The sequence below is a fragment of the Madurella fahalii genome, assembly GCF_045866475.1.
Source record: "Madurella fahalii IFM 68171 DNA, scaffold_2, whole genome shotgun sequence".
NCBI lineage: Eukaryota > Fungi > Ascomycota > Sordariomycetes > Sordariales > Madurella > Madurella fahalii.
In genome coordinates, this window is record NW_027263972.1 from 1,246,086 (window position 1) to 1,263,864 (window position 17,779).

Consider the following 17,779-nt stretch of genomic DNA (forward strand, 5'->3'; position numbering starts at 1 on the left):
GCGATCACTCGGTAGTTCTCGATGCCTCAGCTTGTTTCCCCCACCCACCCTTCAAGTCGAAAGTGTCCCGGAGAGAGCCTAGACTGCCGGAGCCTTGGTCCGTGATCGATCGGAAGCGGGCTCGGGTGGTTCTCATGGGACGGAAGATAATAGCTCGATGCTGAGGGTCGGTTACAGATTCCAGGGAAGCCAGGATTAGGGAACCGAGGCATGAGGCCAGGGCGCTGAACCGACTGGATTCTGATCCCCGAGATATCCGTTCTTGACACCGGCATACTTCGCCTGTACATCAAGACCCGCCGACCCCGCGCTTAAATACCTGGTATCTATGAGCACTTTACCGGACAATCCGAGTTTTTTCGATCGTCCCGCTACCTTTGACTCGGTTAATGGGGGATGGATGGAACCCTTGTGCTGTCTTTTCGTTGAGAGGTGCGGATATGGCCTGTTCCATACCATCGTGCTTCTGTTGGCAAAAGGTTGGAACACCCAGTGGGATTTCTCATTTGCTTATCCGAGCCATCTACCGGCTAGCAACATCCCTCAGGGACTAGAATCACCTCAACCCGTATTTCCTCACGCTAGCCGTTGGCCAGAGCACTGCACGTTATACACGGCGGTCAGATTACAGTTGGGACAATTGCCGTAGGGCGCCAAAGAGGCAACTAGAGCCGACGACTGGAAAGGGTACATCTCGGTAAGCGGCTTGGTTGGAGATCGGGCTTGATCTGCTGGCTCTTAATATTAGCCTTTGTCGTCTAATAAAACGAACAGACGGCAAGGAGATGTATCTCTCTCAAAGGTTTCGGCTGCTTCATCAGCGCAGGTTGACGCAGCACAGCATGTGATATGGGGACGGGCTTGTCCTAGCAACGCCTCTTCCTTCTTGCGCGCGACTTGACACCCAAAACTGATGCCCTATTGAGTCGTTAGTGTTGGCCCCACCAAATGTTTATGGTTACTCTCAATGGTACACATTGTTTGGATGAATTGGTTTCCTCTAACGCCTGGCTTCCCAATAGTTCTGTTAACGACCGGCAACGATCAGCTTGCTCGTGCGGAAAAAGGAGATCCGGCCGGGCATACATATGAGTAACGTTTCGAGTGACGAAAATATTGAAGCGGAAGAATAGTTCTTGGTTCTTGTGGCCTCCGAGGTGGGAAAACCTTGTCCTCGCTTTGTCCTCGCCTTTGGTTTGCCCAGGTATATCCGGTGCTGGCGAAGTAGGGACGCTGACAATTTCAAATGCTAGCAAGAATGGGAGGCGATCAACAGGTATTTGCATTGTTTTCTTCCTGTGTAAACTGACTAGGGGAGTTGGGAGGCTATTTTTGCCCCTGAACCCCCTTTTCTGGCCTGGCATGAGACTCTTCGCAAGCCCTTACCAACTACATAACCGCGCAGCAAGCAACTCTGCCATTACATACACCCGTAGCGGATCCTCTTTGTTTCTCATCCCAAAAGCTTGTCCAAGAGAATACTTTGCAGTGTGGCAGTGCCTGCGGATCCGTCCCTTCACCGGCCGACATCTCTACGAAACCACGCGGTTCCTCACCTCTTCAGACCAGCCGAAACACTGCAAGCGTGCCGATAGCGACGGATATTTAATTCGTCACAAGTCACGCGCGCAAAGAGTCAAACAAAACGACGGCTAGCTAATACCATGCGCGCCTCATGTCTCGTCACAATGTTTCATCCGGCCGGACCGGCGAGCGAGCGAGCGTGGAGTACGTGTGGTACTTGGTGTGACGTATCCCCAGAAAAGCGTATTCTGCAACTGGCTGACCACAGTGTGACCACCAAAAGGCCTCGGCAGACTCCTAATACGGTGTATCAGCCCTGTCAAATCAAAGAGGTTTTGTATTTTTCGACCTGTCTCATTTCGGGGCGCTCGGTTTGGCTCTGCAGAAAACTCATACGGCTCGGCCCGAACGCTCGGCACGGTAAGGCGGTTGGTGAAATGTCTCAGGCCGGTTGCCGGAATACGTAAGTCGACGGGATTCGGCTGTGGTGTGCATACATGAATGGCGCCCGTCGGGTTAGTTTATCGTGACAACGTCTGACGGGCTCGCAGTTTTGGGAATGACTTCATCCGCGCGGCGATCATGGACATGCACTGCTATTCCCGTACAGTCGTGCCTCTCGGGTACATATCTTCCCTCCAAGGCCCATGGAAGGACCTGAAACCTCGGAACGAGCCCATCGAACACCATGGAACGGTACGGGGTAGCATTCGGGTGACCCGACGGCGGGCTTGCCGCTTCGGATCTGCAGACAATCAACCAAGCAGCGTCGCGCCGCCACCGCGCAGCAACCCGGCGCGCATCCGGAATCAGAGAATGTAGGATGATACCGTGCAGCCGTGCAGTCCTTCGACAAGAGGGAGCCTTTGCCGCGGCCGAGATTGCAGGACCATACCACAGCATGCAGCTGGAATAGCGTTAATTAGCTGGCGGGACGAGGCTGTTTAACTCTCGGATGGTGTCTGTTACTATGACTACGGCGGTAAACAGGAGCCGCACCAGTACCAGTGACAACAACTCCTTCTCTGGATTTGGTGTTCGTGATGCTTTTTTTTTTTTTTTTTTTTTTTTGTTTGCTACTTTCCTGTCACCCTTGTCCAGTCCTGTAGTGTACAGTGTGTACTCCGGGCGAGTCTGTACAAGTTCCGCGCAGCAATACCCTTGTTCGCGTTCCCCCCGGCAGGTGCCGGCCCGAAGGGGAGAATCGGTCTGTGTGCGGGTGGAGTAGCTGCAGGCAAGGGGCCCGGCGGGAAAAGAACAAGGGGTTGTGAGTGGCGCTCCCGGGTCGGGGTTTCGGAAGGACGGCGGCGAGGAGGTTCCCAAAGAGAGGCTAGTGCTGATATTCTTTATGGAGCCCGGTGCAGCAGGGTTGCCGGCTGGCATCTTGGATCTGCGATCTTGGGTTTCTGCATCTCGATCATTTTACTTCAGGTAAGCTTTATTCTTGCTTTGCTGATCGATGTTGGTGCGCCGGCGATGAGGAACACAAGGTAAGAGAGCAGAAAGCGCCCCGGGCAACGTTTAACCGCGAAGAAAAAGCGGTGAGAGCTGAAAGTGCCGGCCGAGGTGAGCGCACACGTGGGACGCATGTTCCCGGTTTCTGTTCCCACCAGGAATGACCGACCGGTCGGAGACGGCGCGCGAGATCAGCAGCGTTAGCAGTTAGTTTCGGAAGCCATCCGACAGGGTACCAACATAGCCCGCTGTAACCGAATGGAAGTGGTCCCGAAAACGCTTCTCTCCGTTAATTTTTTTGTTTTTGTTTTTATTTTTGCTTTCTTTTCTTTTTTTTTTTTTTTTTTTCTTGACCGTTAGTGCCGCCGCTGAACTTCTGTGCTGACTTGTCAGCGCCGAGACTGAAGACACCAGCATCACCTACGCTGCATCTGAAAACGAATACGGCTTGAAGTTTTGCCCCTCGAAGTTCATCCAGCTCAACGAAACAGGAAGCCCCTGCTGCCTTCCAACCCCGCTGTGCCAGCATGTTGCATGCTTCTGTCAGAGCGGGGGAAGTTCATGTTCATGTGATGACAGCCCCGTCGGCGGTGCCCACGGCGTTGACGATTTGGCTGATGTGATGACTGCCGAGTGGCACACGGGCTCGAGCAGCCCATCTCTCAACCCGGCGTCCCCACCACCGAAGAGCCACGCCCCGGGCCAGCCTGGCCTTCAGCCCGGGATTGTTGGGCAAGCCACGACGCCTGTAGTGTGCTACCGCTCGGGGGCTCTTGTATGACAAGACGCCTAAGACATGGAGTGCATTCCACAGGTCTGCACCGTTCCGACATGTGTGGACCTGGTGTGGATATGATCGGGAGAGTCGCCGGCATCAGCGGCCCACCGCCCGTAGGTTGCCGAAGCACAAGTGCCCGTTGAATCGGAATTCCTCCTTCGGCGCATGTCTCCGCTTTATGCTCCATTGGCCGAACTTGAGCTGTCTTTGGTCTCGGGAGTTGCACTGCATGCATGGGAGGCTTGTTTGTCGTCAAACCTTTGACGTTCGCAGCGCCGGGCGTCAGCTCCGGACCAGTTGAACCTGTTATGAGGGCTTTGCGTCCCATGCCGAACGAGTTACGTGTCCCGAGAGGGGAGGGTGCCGCGTAGCAGTCATTGTGCGGCACCTTTTCCTCGCTTGCTGCCGTCTGGGCACGCTGGGGGCCTGATCATCACCACTAGGCGGCTGTTCCACACGCCGTCTCGTTGCAGCTCTCTCCATCCAGACAGTCTGACGTCCCCCCTGGCGGCGCCTTCCCATTGGCTAACATGCCGTGCGAGAGAAATAAGATCCCAGCAAACGATGGGCTACCACGGTCGGGCTAGAGAACTGTTGGTGTGGGTGTCGTAATATTTGCAGCGGGCTATTTTGGTGCCCGCGAAGCCAGTCAGCTCAGACGGATGTCGGCAATCGGCTGGGACAGCCGCCTGGCTCGTCTCCGCCCCCGCGCCATCTTACGTTTCTGACGCGACGTAGTATCGAGCAGTCAATATCAAACCTATTAGCTTGCTGGGGGGCTCACCCAGATTTCTAGAGTTTGGGCCAGGGGCCTTCATGATGATTTCTAAATTTGGGATGACCTCCTCTTCGTTGCACGCGATCGGCGAGTTGGAAGAACGACACCCACCTCCGGCTCTGCCTGCCGGCCATGGTGCCCGGACCCGTCGAGGCAACCAGGTTGTCGAGACGGAACGTGCCCAGTGAAAACCAGCAAGTCTCGCCCGACTGCCCCGCCATGATGGCGTGCGGCAGTGGGCCCGACATGGTGGAATCCTCCGGCCGACCGTGCCGGAATCAGCAGCACCCCTGTGACTGCGCGAAAATCGCGAGGATCAGGTCCGCAACAATTCACCCCTGCCAGCAATGGTAAAGGGGGGGGGGGGGGGGGGTGGAAAGGGAGGATGGCTTTAGCCAGCTTTTGCTCTAGAAAAGAAAACCTTTTCGCAACTTGGACGCGGCAGCCACACCTTCACTGATCAAAAGTGGGCTGGTGTTGTTATGTACTGTATGAAGTGTTGTTCCCTAGGGCAGACTACAAATTCGGTTTGCGGGCCGACAATAAACCTTGTGAAGCCAAGTTATGTCGAGATGGAGGTATTTATCGCGTGCTACACTGTACGACAGCCCGCCGCAATGGAGCCGCACCCGAGATGCACGAGCCGTCTTGAGAGACACGGTGCTGCGTATATTGAAGATGGTCGGTTGAAGACGCGAAGCGAAGGGTAGCATTTCGTCGCTTCCTTTTCCTTTTGTCGAATAGTATCCTCTGTCAAGCTTTCGGTTGGATGCTTCGGAACCTCGGCCAAGGAGGCCTGGCCTTCTAAGCGTCGCCTGGGATTTTATTCGCGGATTGCAAGATTGGGGCATCTGGGCCCGGTCGACTGATGCAGTGGTGCTGGGTGCCTGGTATTCTCAGTTGGACTGGTGGGCAGCCCTAGGCTGAAAACGGAGTCACTTGCATGTCACTGCAGCGGCCCTTGAATGTGTAAAATGCCCAAGCACCTCTCGCCCCTTGTCGCCCTGCACCTTGTCGTCCGGCTAGGTTCCGCCCCTCTCCCAGCAGCCCACGGCCGGCTCTGAGCTGGGTGAGAGGATGAGTCTGCCAGATCATGCAACGTCGATCCGGCTACCTAGGAAAGACTAATAACGAAGAGGCGACGCACATCTTTTCGGGACCGAGCTGGACAGAAAAATGTTTGTGACTTGTATTATGATATTATCCTCTTCCCTATGTGCAGAGCGCCGGGGAAGTAGGATCCATGGTTCAAGGAACCTCGGCCATGCTCTCCGGTTGGGCAGATGACGCGCTCGAGGTGGTCTGCGCGCCCTGGAGCGCTGAAGTGCTATTACGCAGTACAGTACATACACTCCAGTAAGGCACATGCTGTAGCGCAGGGTTGGTTTGGGCTGTTGCCGGCATGGTCGGCTTCTTCCAGGCTGACAGCTGACAGGCTAAGGCGCGCCAGGCTGCACACCCTGGCACGCTCGGCAAAATCCCCAGTCTCGCCCGCATCATCGATCTTGAAACGGTCGGGACAAGGGTGGCCAGTGACACCCCGGGCGCCTTCTGTCCCAGCGGGAGCCGCTAGCCAGGCCCGGGGATTGCTCGTTAGGCTCGCGCCGTTGGTCGGGGCTGGTGCTAAGGCGTGGCTTGCAGGGTCATGGGCAAGCCATTTTCTCTTTCTTATTCTCGCCAAGTCCTTGACTGTATCCACCGCGCGCACAATTACAAGTTTTGCTGTGATCCGGGGTTTGGCCTGTCAGAATTCAAACAACTTCTGCTGTTTTGCACGAAACGTTCTCGGCCTCTCGGTATCGTGTCCGGGCAAAAGGCACAGTGAGGTGGGTACTCTGGTAGGGATGCGTCTCCGGTAGTTGACGTCTCCAGCATCGCCCTTGAGGTCCACAACCGAGTCGCCGCGTACCACTGTGTATGGGCACCGGAATATTACGTGCATGACTGGCACCTTTTTATTGTAAACTCCATCCGGCGAGCGTTTTCGCATCGACAGTCGTTGTCGACGGAGGGAGAAAAAAAAAAAGGGCACTGGGCCGGGTTGTGCGGCGATCAAGCGATGATTGTCATTGGAGCCCGAGTTGGCGGAGGCGGCGGTGCTGCCACTGTCACGGCAAGTCAATCCCGCTCGGCGGTAAAAGTGAGTTCCTAGACCTGCCTCTCCTCTGGTTGCGGCAGGCTAAACCTCATCCAGTGCTCAAGTCTGCTCTCTCGTCACTTCTCGTTTGCCCACGGACTGCGGCCGTCGCCGTCGCCGTTGCACTCGACCCGCGTCGGCCCAACTACAGGATGCGTCAAAGACGGCTGTTATTGGGTCGATCCAGGACGAGAGATCAGTCGACATGTGCAGCCATCCGGATTTGGCGTGCTGCGGGCCAAGAGATGGAATAGAGTACTCGACTGTGGGTACTATGTACTGCATCCCGCGCATATTGCACCCAACCGACACCCATGATAAATTCCATCAATGGGGACGCTTCCTTTTGACGAGCCGGTTTCCGGATGCCCTGCCGGGCATGAACGACCACACCCCACACTCCATCCCGCTCTTTATTCCTTCCCGTTCCATCAATCTCCCTTGATGAGTCCCTCGGAGCGAGCTCAGATCTTGCCGCCCCAGCACATCCCATGGAATGCGAGACAAAACGACGGCATCTGGCCGAGTCTTGCACGTACTGTAGTGTACTGTATAGAACAGGCTTCGCCTGAGTAGCCCAGGAGGCTAGCTGCCTTCGGGGCCCGGCTGCTGGTAACCAAGCGCCTTCGGAGTGCGGTTGTGTCCCGCTGGAGTGGATGACGGTGTTCTTGGCGATGCCCGCCCGCTCGCCGACCTCACCGAGCGGGACCTCGCATCCCTCACTCCGTTACCAAGATCCGCTGTGGGTAAGTTAAGACGCTTTCATTAGCCTGCTGTGGCAGGGTTTCCAACATCTACTGTGGTACTTGGTGTACGGCGTATGTAACGCGCCGATTCCGGCCACGCGGGTGAGCACAACAAGCCTAGGAATGGGACGACAAGATGCCAAACGGGGGCGAGCAAACTGAGGGACAACCTTTTCTTTGGTTTCCGCAATCTTACACCTGAAGCCTCGCCGCCGTCGTCGTTCGCAAAGCCTGCCTGGTCTGCCGACTTGGCGAGGCTTAGATGATGCGGCGTTAAGGCGCCATGCATTCGAGTTTCAGCCCATTTCGAGGACTCGCTGACGGGATCTTCCTTTCACCTTGACTTGTGCTGGTCCTGGAACCCCGGAAGGCAGGGGGGCTGATCTTAATAGGGCCGCTTATTGGTCCCGGGCCCTCCATGGCAGCCCCGACTCATCATGAAATCACCGAAGGTTCACCTCAGCTTTGCCGGAGGCTCGGGAGTCACATCCGCCTGTTTCGTTGGGTAGCGTGGGTCAAGCACCGAGACCTATGTATGATCGAAAACCGGGCCATGGGCCAAGCGAGTTGACGATGCGTAACTCTGACGAATCCTCGGCAACAACCGGGGAGTATCCACCTTTGTCACTTGCTGTACGTAGTAAGCTGGGCCGGCACTGCTGCCGAGAGATGAAAAGAGAAGTGATGGTTAGCCGAGCGGGTTGGAAGGCACGCCGAGTGGACGAACCTCGCCGGTCTGGACTAGCGACTGTGCCGTCGAACCCTTCCGCCTTTCCGGTTCTCTTGCGACGACTGCGTGCCCACCATGCACGCGGCCTTGAGAGAGGGGCGGGGGGGCGGGTGTGTTCGGGTCTCCTGACCGAGAGCTTGTTAGCATCAATTCAGGCTGCCTCGCGCGCCACATGGGTGGGCGAACGAGGCGAGCGGGTGATTCCTCGACATCTCGTTGCCCTCTACATTGTACAAAGTCGGCGAATCTTTGATTCTCTAGCGCCCGCGAGCCGGTATACACTCGACGCTGGTTCTTAGCCCGTCCCGAAAAAGACGGACAGCCACCAGTTGAACGACAGGCAATGATAGGCTCTCACCCAGGCGGCCGCCTGCTGGAAGGAACCCAACCGTCACAGGGCTCCCTTGGACGAAGTTACCTACGCTAGAGTATCGCACATACATACGCCATCCGCCTGCTGGATTCGGGGCGCGGCAAGGGCGTCTTTCCCACAACCCCTCGGGCGCCCTTGTCCCGGTAGCAGTGGAAAGGAGGGAAACGGTTGATGTCAAGTAACCGGATCCGGCTTGGACTGGCCGGGCTTGCTTGCAGGGACCAGGGCCCTTTGACGAGCGAGCCGTGGTCAGAACCCATGTCCTACCCGAAACGACCCTGGCATTTCGGGAAGTTAAGACAAAATCACCAGCAGACAATGACCATTGTTTGTTCTGCCCTGGCCTCCTACAGAACTGATCCAGGGGTCTCTTGTGAGTGAAGGGAACGCCAAAGGCCCCCCTTTAGCCAGTCAGGCGCATTGGAGCAAACCCCGGGGCACCACAATCGTCATCGTTGGCCTGCGGGCCCTGAAGCGAACTGTTCCAGGGTCATAGCCACGTCGCCGGCCCGTTCTATCCGTGGCGCACTCCTCTGTATCCCTATGTCTACACCATCGACTTTGCGCTCTTGCCCCCCAGGTACTGATTACTTGTAATTGCAGATTTCCGGCCCCAGATATCTCCCATCTCCGCCTTTTGGACCCTGATGTGGACGGCATGGGATGGGGTGGGCTTCCGTCTCCACTGGACACAGCCGGGAGTCTTTCGATGGGTCGGCTCACCATTGCAACCATCTTTTTCGTCTCTTCAAATCGCGCTTCTCCCGTCAGTCACCCGCATTGCTGCTGCACGCCTCCGTTCCTTCTACTACCGCGTAACGCCCCAGAAGTACTCCTATTAGCCCCCACTGCTTTGCCGCCGTCTCTGCCGCCTCCTGCTCACCCACACACCCCCCCCTTCCTCGTTCCCGACTGGCAAGTGCAGGCTGGGCGTGCGCCTGCTGGGTCGTATTGTTCCGCTCGTCGACTTTCGTTGAGACCCAGCAAAACCAGACCGAACTTCCTGTTGGTGCGGCTTTAGACGCACCTGCTTTTGCCGCGGTCCAGCAAGACGCACATCCCAAAAGGCCCCATGCTGCACACATACGGGTGCTACTAATAGGGCCGCCTCATCCATAGTAGCACATGGTCGTATTGCGGCTGTCCCGGGCCCAGACGGCGCAGTTCCCGACTGCTACGGCTCCTGCTACCGCTCCTTCGACTTACTGAAACTGCAGGACAAGGGCAAGGGCAAGCGGGAAAGCAGGCCGCCCGAATCTTTACGGATCAGAGCGGCATTGAGGTCGCACCGCGTTGCAGCACCGCGAAATACTACCTGGGACTTTCGAAGACGGGGGCACTGGACGATGCTCGGAACGAGACTGGCCATCACCAGCATCTGAGACAAACTGCATCTGCTACCGTCCCCTTAGCAACCGGTAGCGGCACACCGGACTACTTCTACTCTTTTGGTTGTCTGCTAAGTAAGCGCGTCGGCCGCGAACCCGCAGAACCACTCACCTGCAGAAGCAAAAAATTCGTGGGGTGCCGTTGACGGAACACCCACGGCAACAAACGGCCGTCTCCGGAGACAAAAGCTTGTGTGTGTGCGCGAGTGTGCGTGAGTGCGTGTGTGTGTGTGCAAGTGCGTGTGCGAGTGCGAGTGCGTGGAGCTCTGCTTGCTCCTCTTCCCAGCTGCGCGCGTACCTCTACACTACCTTGGGTGCATTGAAACGGCCGGGGGTGGGGAGAGGGAAGAACGAAGAGACACGAAGGGCAGACCCGGCTTCGACCTGGGGTTTCCTTATAACACTTCCCCGTTCCAAAGAAGGCACCCAGCAGCCGAACCAGCCCCCTCCCCCTCGATTATTTCCGTCTGCATGTTCCTTGACCGGCAGCAGCTCCCCAGAGCGCATGCTATCCGGAACGCTGTGGAGACGCTTCCGAATCAGGCTGTCGGAAACTGGCTCTTAAACCAGGCCAGCACCATGGCGGCAGCGTCGCACAACCCGTATCCTCGATCTCCCAACCCCTCAGCGCGGCCATACGACTCGCCCGCCGTCCCGTCGGCCACATCCCCCAAGCCGACTGCACAGTATCTTGGCGGCCTGATGAGGCCGAGTGCGAGTGCGAGCAGTGCGACTCCGAGCGCCGCGAGGTCGAACCCGGCGCCGCCTCCGCACCCCATTGGCATCCCGCCGCCCCTCCCGTCGGTCCACCAACTCCCCACGAGCGCCTTCCAGCCCTACACGCCCGTCACGGCCACGTCGTCAGTCATGGAGCGGGAGTCGCTGCCGTCGAGCGAGTCGGGAGTCGGCACGCCGCGGCCGTCGCACTCCCAGCTGCCCCCCTCGTCCAACGCCCAAGCCCAGAAGCGAGCGTACCGCCAGAGGAGAAAGGACCCCAGCTGCGATGCCTGCCGCGAGCGGAAGGTCAAGTGCGACGCCACCGAGACCACCAGCTGTTCCGAGTGCTCGAGCAGGAGCGTCAAGTGCCAGTTCACCAAGGAGACCAACCGGCGCATGTCGTCCATCAAGCAGGTGCAGGACCTCGAGAAGCAGATGGAGCGGGTCCGGCGCGAAAACACCAGCCTCCGCCGCATGCTGCAGGACCGCGACGGCCGCCAGTTCGACATGGATGTGGACGGCGTCGAGCAGCTGCCGCTGCAGCTCCCGGAGATTGGCCTGGCACCCAAGCGTAAGACGAGGCCCGCGGGCATCCACGACCTCGCCCGGGCAAGGTCCAACCTGCGGAGCTTCTCGCGGGGGATATGGAAGCCGCCCGGGCCTTATCGACCGGCCCCGGCGCCCGACATGCGCGACTTCCAGCAGATGTTGCCCCCGCGGCAGACGACCGAGGCGCTGCTGCGGTCTTTCTACATCTCGACGCACTCCATGACGCCCATCCTGCACTGGAACACGTTTACGCAGCAGATCGACGGCCTGTATCGCCCGGGAAGCCCGGCGCGCGCCACGCAGGCCTTCATGTCCGTGTTCTTCGCAGTCTTGGCCGTCGGCAGGCTCTTCGCGACCGAGAACGACCAGAACCCCGCCCACTCGGCAACCCAGCTGCTGGAGACGGCGCGGACGCTGATCGACCCTTGGAGCGACGAGTACGAGCTGGATGACGCCCGCGCCCTGGTGCTGATCACCATCGCCTTGAACGAGCTGAACCTGAAGTCGGCCGCGCGGCTCTGGCTCAGCAACGCCGTGAGCCTGGCCCAGGACCTCGGCCTCTACACGGAGCCGGGACCAGGACCGTTCATCGAGGCCGAGATGCGCAGGAGGACATGGTGGACCATTTACATTCTCGACCGCAGCCTGGCCATCGAGCTCGGGAGGCCTATGTTGATCGACGATTCCGACTGCGACGTCTCTCTGCCGGCAGCCATCGACGATTGCCATTTCACGGACCGCGGCCCCAGCGTCCCAGACGGGGGGGAACCGCTCACGCATTCTCTTATCGCCGTCATCAACGTTGTACGGTCCTACACGGCACTGCGCCGGGCTCTCGCCTCGCCCGTCATCGCCCCGACCCGCCTTGCCACCTTTGACCAGCACTTTGCCTCGTGCTTGCGGACATTCCCCGCAGCCTGTGACCCGTCGAGCTCGTTAGCGCTGAACCCGGGTTTCCTGAACCCCCTGATCTACCTCCTCCACGCCCGCCTCCTTCTCCATCGGCACAACCTGCTTCCCTCGTGCCCGCCAGATGTCCGCCTAATAGCCATCGAGCAGTGCACGCACACGGCCCTCGAGACGGCCGCCCTCCTCTCGCGGGCCGGCTCCTCCATGGCCGAGGGTGCTTCGGCGCTCCTCACCACGCACATCTTCCGCTGCAGCCTCTTCCTCCTCCTGACAGGCTTCTTCGACCAAGCGTCCGAGTGCATCCGCGCCCTGGCCGCCATCAACGAGCACCGCGACGTCGCCATCCCCTGCGGCCGCTTCCTCGCTTTCTTCATATCGGCTCTGGCGTCCAGGCGCGCCGAGATCCTGGCCTACCTCTCACAGTCACCCTCAGCCGGCCAGCCGCCCTCTCCGTACGGGCCTCCGCCGCCGCCGCCGCCGCATCGGCCCTCGGCCGCAGCGTTGAACGACGCGCTGCTGCGAGACGAGGAGCTGCTCGCGTACGTGAGCTCCGACCTGCAAGCGGGGCCCGACACGGCCTGGGTCTGGGCGGGCAGCGAGAGAGAAGCAGCCGCCGCGACTCCGGCGCCGTCGCCAGCCGGCGGGAAGCACAGCTTGTTTAGCACCGAAGCGAGGACCGGTTTGACCAACGAGGAGAGGTGGGACTGGGGGCCGACGGGTTGGGAGAGGCTGGAGAATTCGTTGAGGAGGTTGGCGTCGGGGGAGACGTCGTCGAATGGTTCTGGGTCGATGCAAATGCCGGTGCCGGTGCCGGTACCGGTCGCGCCGTCGCCCCTTTCGAGACAACAACAACCTCTGAAGCCGCAGCAGCCGCAGTCGTGGAATGCGCCTCCGCCGCCGCCGCCGCCGCCACCTGTGCTGCCTTCGCATCAGCAGCACCACCAACATCAACATCAACATCAACAACAGCCGCTCCCGGTTATCAAGTCGGAAAATGCGTCAGTGCCGGTCAAGATGGAGATGAATGGGCCCGATGTGAGGATGGAGATGGCAGGGTTACCGGTGCCGAGTTCGAGATCTGCCCAGGGTTGTGCGTCTGCTAGTGTCAGTCCGACGGTGGGGACGAATGGGAAGAACAAGGGTGAGGAGCGGATGAGTATTGCGAGCATTATCTGAGAGACAGCAAGAGGATCCAGAGGGGAAGCAGAGGGATTGGATCCCATCATACCCAGCGGATGTTCATTTACCGAAAGCTAGAAAGGGCTGGCGCCGGGTCCAAGAGCTCCCCGTGCGTGCGCACGTGCGTGCGGAGGGTATGCATCCTGGACTGGAAACGGGCTGAACATATAGAGGAAGAGAGCGAGGAATGGGAGGAGCGAGAAGAAAAGGGGTCAGGGGTCAGGGGTCACAAGACGGGGGACATCTTTGCGACGACGATACGACGATTTATACGAGCAGCGAAACGCTGCAGTAACGGCCGATTTACAAACCACACATCCGTCAACCACCGGTACACAGTTACCGAAACCGCGCCCGCCATCCCTCCGCTCCCCGTTCCATCTCTCTACCTCCGCGCCGAACGCTCCATCATATACCGGGGAGCTGTATTATAACCCACATATTCCATCCTCCATCATCTGGATGAAGATGTCCGTCTTGCAGAAAGGAGAATCCCAATCTCCATCACTGGTCTCGCCGGTGCTCTTTCTCTCCAATACCTACCTACCATATATATATACAAATTTTAATCACGCTTTCTCCACCTTCACTTTGGCCATCCGGATTCTGGAAAGATCGTGTCGCCCTTCTTTATCTTCCATTGCCTCCATAGTACTTTGATACCATGGTTTGCCCGCTTTCTGTCAGTTTTCAGTGGTATACGGAAAAAAAAAAGGACACACACACACACACTTCACATTTTGGGGTCTTAGGTTCTTGATGGTGTCATTGGGGAACGGGAACAGGAATGGCAAACGGGGTATGGGGAGGAAATACAGGAGGGCGGCTTTGTTTGAATTCGATTTGCTCTTTGCAATCGCCTTTGTACCACATACACTACCACTAGTACCCTAGCGTGGGGAAGAAGGGGGAATAGAGGGATGTTCTACCCATCCACTTGGGGTGGTGCTGCTGCTCCGTCTCACACGTGTAACATGTAACGTTGGATGGATGGGCTGCTAATAACGAACTCTAGACAAGCTTGTATAGTTTTGTGTTGCCGATGACGTGTCGGACCATCGAGGTAAAGACTCGGAAGAGTTGCTCTCGACCCATACCGGCGGCTCCGAAGCATCTCCTATCCCCGACGCATTCTGCATCACATCACGATGGCTTATTGTGGCCGATCTGCAGTAATACAGGGGTTCCCTCCCAACGGCTCCTTCCAAGCTTAGGCCAGTAGTCTAGTCACCTTGCCACATCTCGTTACCGCTGCAAAAGAACAATACTGTACGTCTCCATATCCATAACAGTAGCGTACACAACCAGCCAACCCAAGTTACTGGTATGTAAACACGACGAACGACCGTATATCAATAACCCCAGTCTCATATCTATGCTCCCGTACAGAAAAAAAAAAAAAAAGAAAAAAGAAAAAAAGGAAAAAAAAAAAAAAAGCGACTTACATAGGCCCATCCCGGACACCACCATAACCTATAACACCAGCGCAAAAAGCGCAAAAGATGCACCTTATCCCAACACCAGGACCGTTAGTGATTTACTCTAGATCGGCACGCAACCCCGTCAAGCCCCCAGCAAGCCCCTGCATCCTCCTCCCCAGCAAATCATCCGAGCTCGCCAGCTTAACCAGGCTCTTGTCGTCATCATCCTTTGAGCTACTAGTCCGGGCCCGCCTGGCATTCTTCTTCCGCCTTCCATTCCCATTCCCGTTCCCGTTCACGTTCACGTTCCCGCTGCCATTGCCACTGCTGTTCGTCCCGTTTCTGGCGTTGCCAGTGCCGTTCACGGTCCTAGTGTTTCCATTTCTGTTCATGGCGGCAGCGGGAGAATGTGACGGTGCCGAGTTGTCGTCGTGGTGACCGTTGGGAATGGCAGCGGTGCCCTTTTCAGGGGCGGCAAAATCCCTCGCAGCGGTGGGGGTTCCCGCCTCCTTCCCCGTCTCCTCGTCCTTTTCTTTACTCACCTCCGGCAGTCCATCCCCGTTGACCACCACCCTTCTTTCCGTCCCTAACCTCCCCCTCCCCCTCGTAGTCATACTCATCATCAAAGGCCTCTCGTCATCACCACTCGACTCCTGTCTAAAGTGATGCCGTTTCCCTTCACTCACCGCACCATTCACATCCACATTCCCATTCCTGTCCTCATCGGCATTGCTTCCACGGCTGTCCACATCACCATTTGCCTCGACGCCCAGTCCCTTCCTAACCATCCCCCTCCCGCGTTCCCTTCCTCTCTCCCTCTCCTTCCGTTCCTTCCTCTCCGCCCTCTCAAAAACCTCTTCAATCCACCTCCCCGTCCGATCAATCAACTTCCACCCGGGCGGATAGATGCCGGGGAACTGCAAGAACCCATGACTGATGCCGGGAATCAACACCATCTCCGCCACGTCCCTCTCGTCGAACCCCTCCGCCTGGGCGTCGCTCTCCCTGTACTCGAGCCTTGCTCCACCGCTAGCCATCTGCGCGGCCTTGACGCGGCGCAGGCGGCCGGCGAAGACGACCGTGTCGTCGACCAGGGGGTCCCGCTCGCCCGTGAGAAAGTACGTCTTGGGGAACTTGGCTAGCAACACGTCGGGCGCGAGGATCGGGCTGAGGAGGTAGTCCTGCGAGAAGTCGGGCCGGTTGTGCGGCCCGACGTAGAGGATGATCATGGCGCGCATCATTTCCGGCGTGAGGACGCGGTCGTTGAAGTACGAGATCATGGAGGACATGGCGAGGCGGGTGCGCATCGGCTCTGGATGGTGGGAGGTGCCCACCGGGGATCTGGGGGCGGTAGCGGAAGGAGACCGACAGGGCACGGTGGCGATAGTGCTGGCGGTGGTGGCCGCTGGTGAGGGTGGACCTTGTTGGACTTGACTCCAGGTTGACGGACCTGAGTGGGCGTACTCGGGCGCCGGGGTTCGGACGTGGCCGACTGACGAGGCGTCGGTAGCGGCTCCTTCTCGCTCGCCATCGGTTCCGGACGGAGATTTGGACGGTGGTATGGTGTCGTCCTCGTCGTCGGACGGGTGCGGGGTTCCAACTAAATCGTTGTACTGCATTTTCTTGCGCTCGATGATGCGCTTGTTTGTCCCACGCATCCGGCGGTCCTTGATGAGCGCCATCTGCTCGTCCGACATCCAGCTACCAATATTCATGTCGAGGCCGGGGTAAAAAAGGATGAGCCCGTCCGGGATGGTGAGGTCGGGCTGCCCCTGGAAGCGGCGGACAGGAGACGAGCCACTCTCGATGATCATCAGCGTCGTCGCTGCTGCCAGGTTTCCTCCGGCGCTATCGCCCGTGATGACCACCTTGGGAACCTCCTTCCCGGAGAGACCGATGCACCGTCCGCGGCTCTTAATGATGGTCGTGTAAACGTCGTAACATTCGTTCAAGGCATAGGGATACGGATACTCTGGCGCCTTCTTGTAATCCAGACTCAGAACCGGCAGACCCGTCTTGGCCGCCCAGGCAAACAACTTGTCGTCGTTGCACCGAGGATCCATGGCCACGAAGCCCCCGCCTGGAATATCCAAGACGATGTGGTTGTGGTTTTCAAGCTCGGACAAGGGTCCGTCGAAGTACAACCACCCGGAGACAGGGTCCTTGTAGTCGCTGGAGGCAGGCCGCGGGATGCGGATCGCTCGCGGCGGCCACCTCATAAAGCGCGGCCGGATCAGGTTCTGCAGGAAGCGCAAGTAGGGCGACTGGCTCCCTTTGTTCCAGCTAACCCGCAGATGTTCAACCGTAATGTTGCCGCGGACTTTTCGCACCTTCTCATCGGCCTTCTCGGCAGCGACCATGTAGAAGACGGAGAAGACTATGCTCGCTAAATCGCGCAGTGTCTTGTTGCTAATCTTCATAGCCGTCCAGAAACCGGCGTCGAGAGCTGTGAGGACCCAGGTGGCACGGAAGTAGGTAGCGTCGTACATGTTCGCCAAGGGATCGGGGCTCGCGAGTCCGACCAGAGTGCTGAAGTTGCGGGCAGCATAGAGGTAGATCATGGTGATGACGACAATTTGCCATGCCGTGAGCTGCTTCGATAGCAGACGCGACAGGAAGCGCAGCAATGGGGGGCCATGTTTGTTGCCTCTTGACGGATCATTAGCCCCTCGCCTCGGGGATCTAGGGAGCTCGGAGGTTGTGAGGGCCATACCTGAGCAGATAGGCAGACCAGAAGCCCAGTACAGCGAGGACTTGTAATCTGCGCGACTTGACAGACGGCCGTCCCAGCAGATGGTCGATCATCCTGGCGACAGTGGCCCGGCGGGCTTGTCCCGAACCCTAGCCGCGACTTGCAGAGAACCCTACAATGCGCAGTGACTTGTTGTCAACAACATGTGCTTATTTCCCACTTGGCGCCGACAGGTATAACGTTGGGGACGTAGGATCCGAGGACGTCGAGTCGATGAAATTGGCTGACGTGTAGAAGGGCAACAAAAGCTGGGTGAAGGACGGGACGAAACGGGCACTTTCACAACGGCAGACAAAGGAAAGTGGACAGGAGGATTTGAGAAGAGGCTTCCATTTCGAGACTA

The 17,779-nt window shown here is 58.1% G+C and overlaps 2 protein-coding genes across 2 annotated transcripts; one reads left to right on the forward strand and one right to left on the reverse strand.

Moving 5' to 3' along the window:
• Positions 1-10,488: 10,488 nt before the first annotated feature.
• On the forward strand, positions 10,489-13,260 carry MFIFM68171_03105 (Fungal-specific transcription factor domain-containing protein; the record flags this gene model as incomplete). The annotated part of the gene is made up of 1 exon (XM_071058527.1): positions 10,489-13,260. One exon carries the CDS (start codon positions 10,489-10,491, stop codon positions 13,258-13,260), a length of 2,772 nt encoding a protein of 923 aa, XP_070914628.1.
• A 1,540-nt stretch (positions 13,261-14,800) lies between these two features.
• On the reverse strand, positions 14,801-17,489 carry MFIFM68171_03106 (Alpha/beta hydrolase fold-3 domain-containing protein; the record flags this gene model as incomplete). Its single annotated transcript, XM_071058528.1, has 2 exons — positions 14,801-17,333; positions 17,398-17,489. 2 exons carry the CDS (start codon positions 17,487-17,489, stop codon positions 14,801-14,803), a joined length of 2,625 nt encoding a protein of 874 aa, XP_070914629.1.
• Between the last annotated feature and the right edge of the window lie 290 nt (positions 17,490-17,779).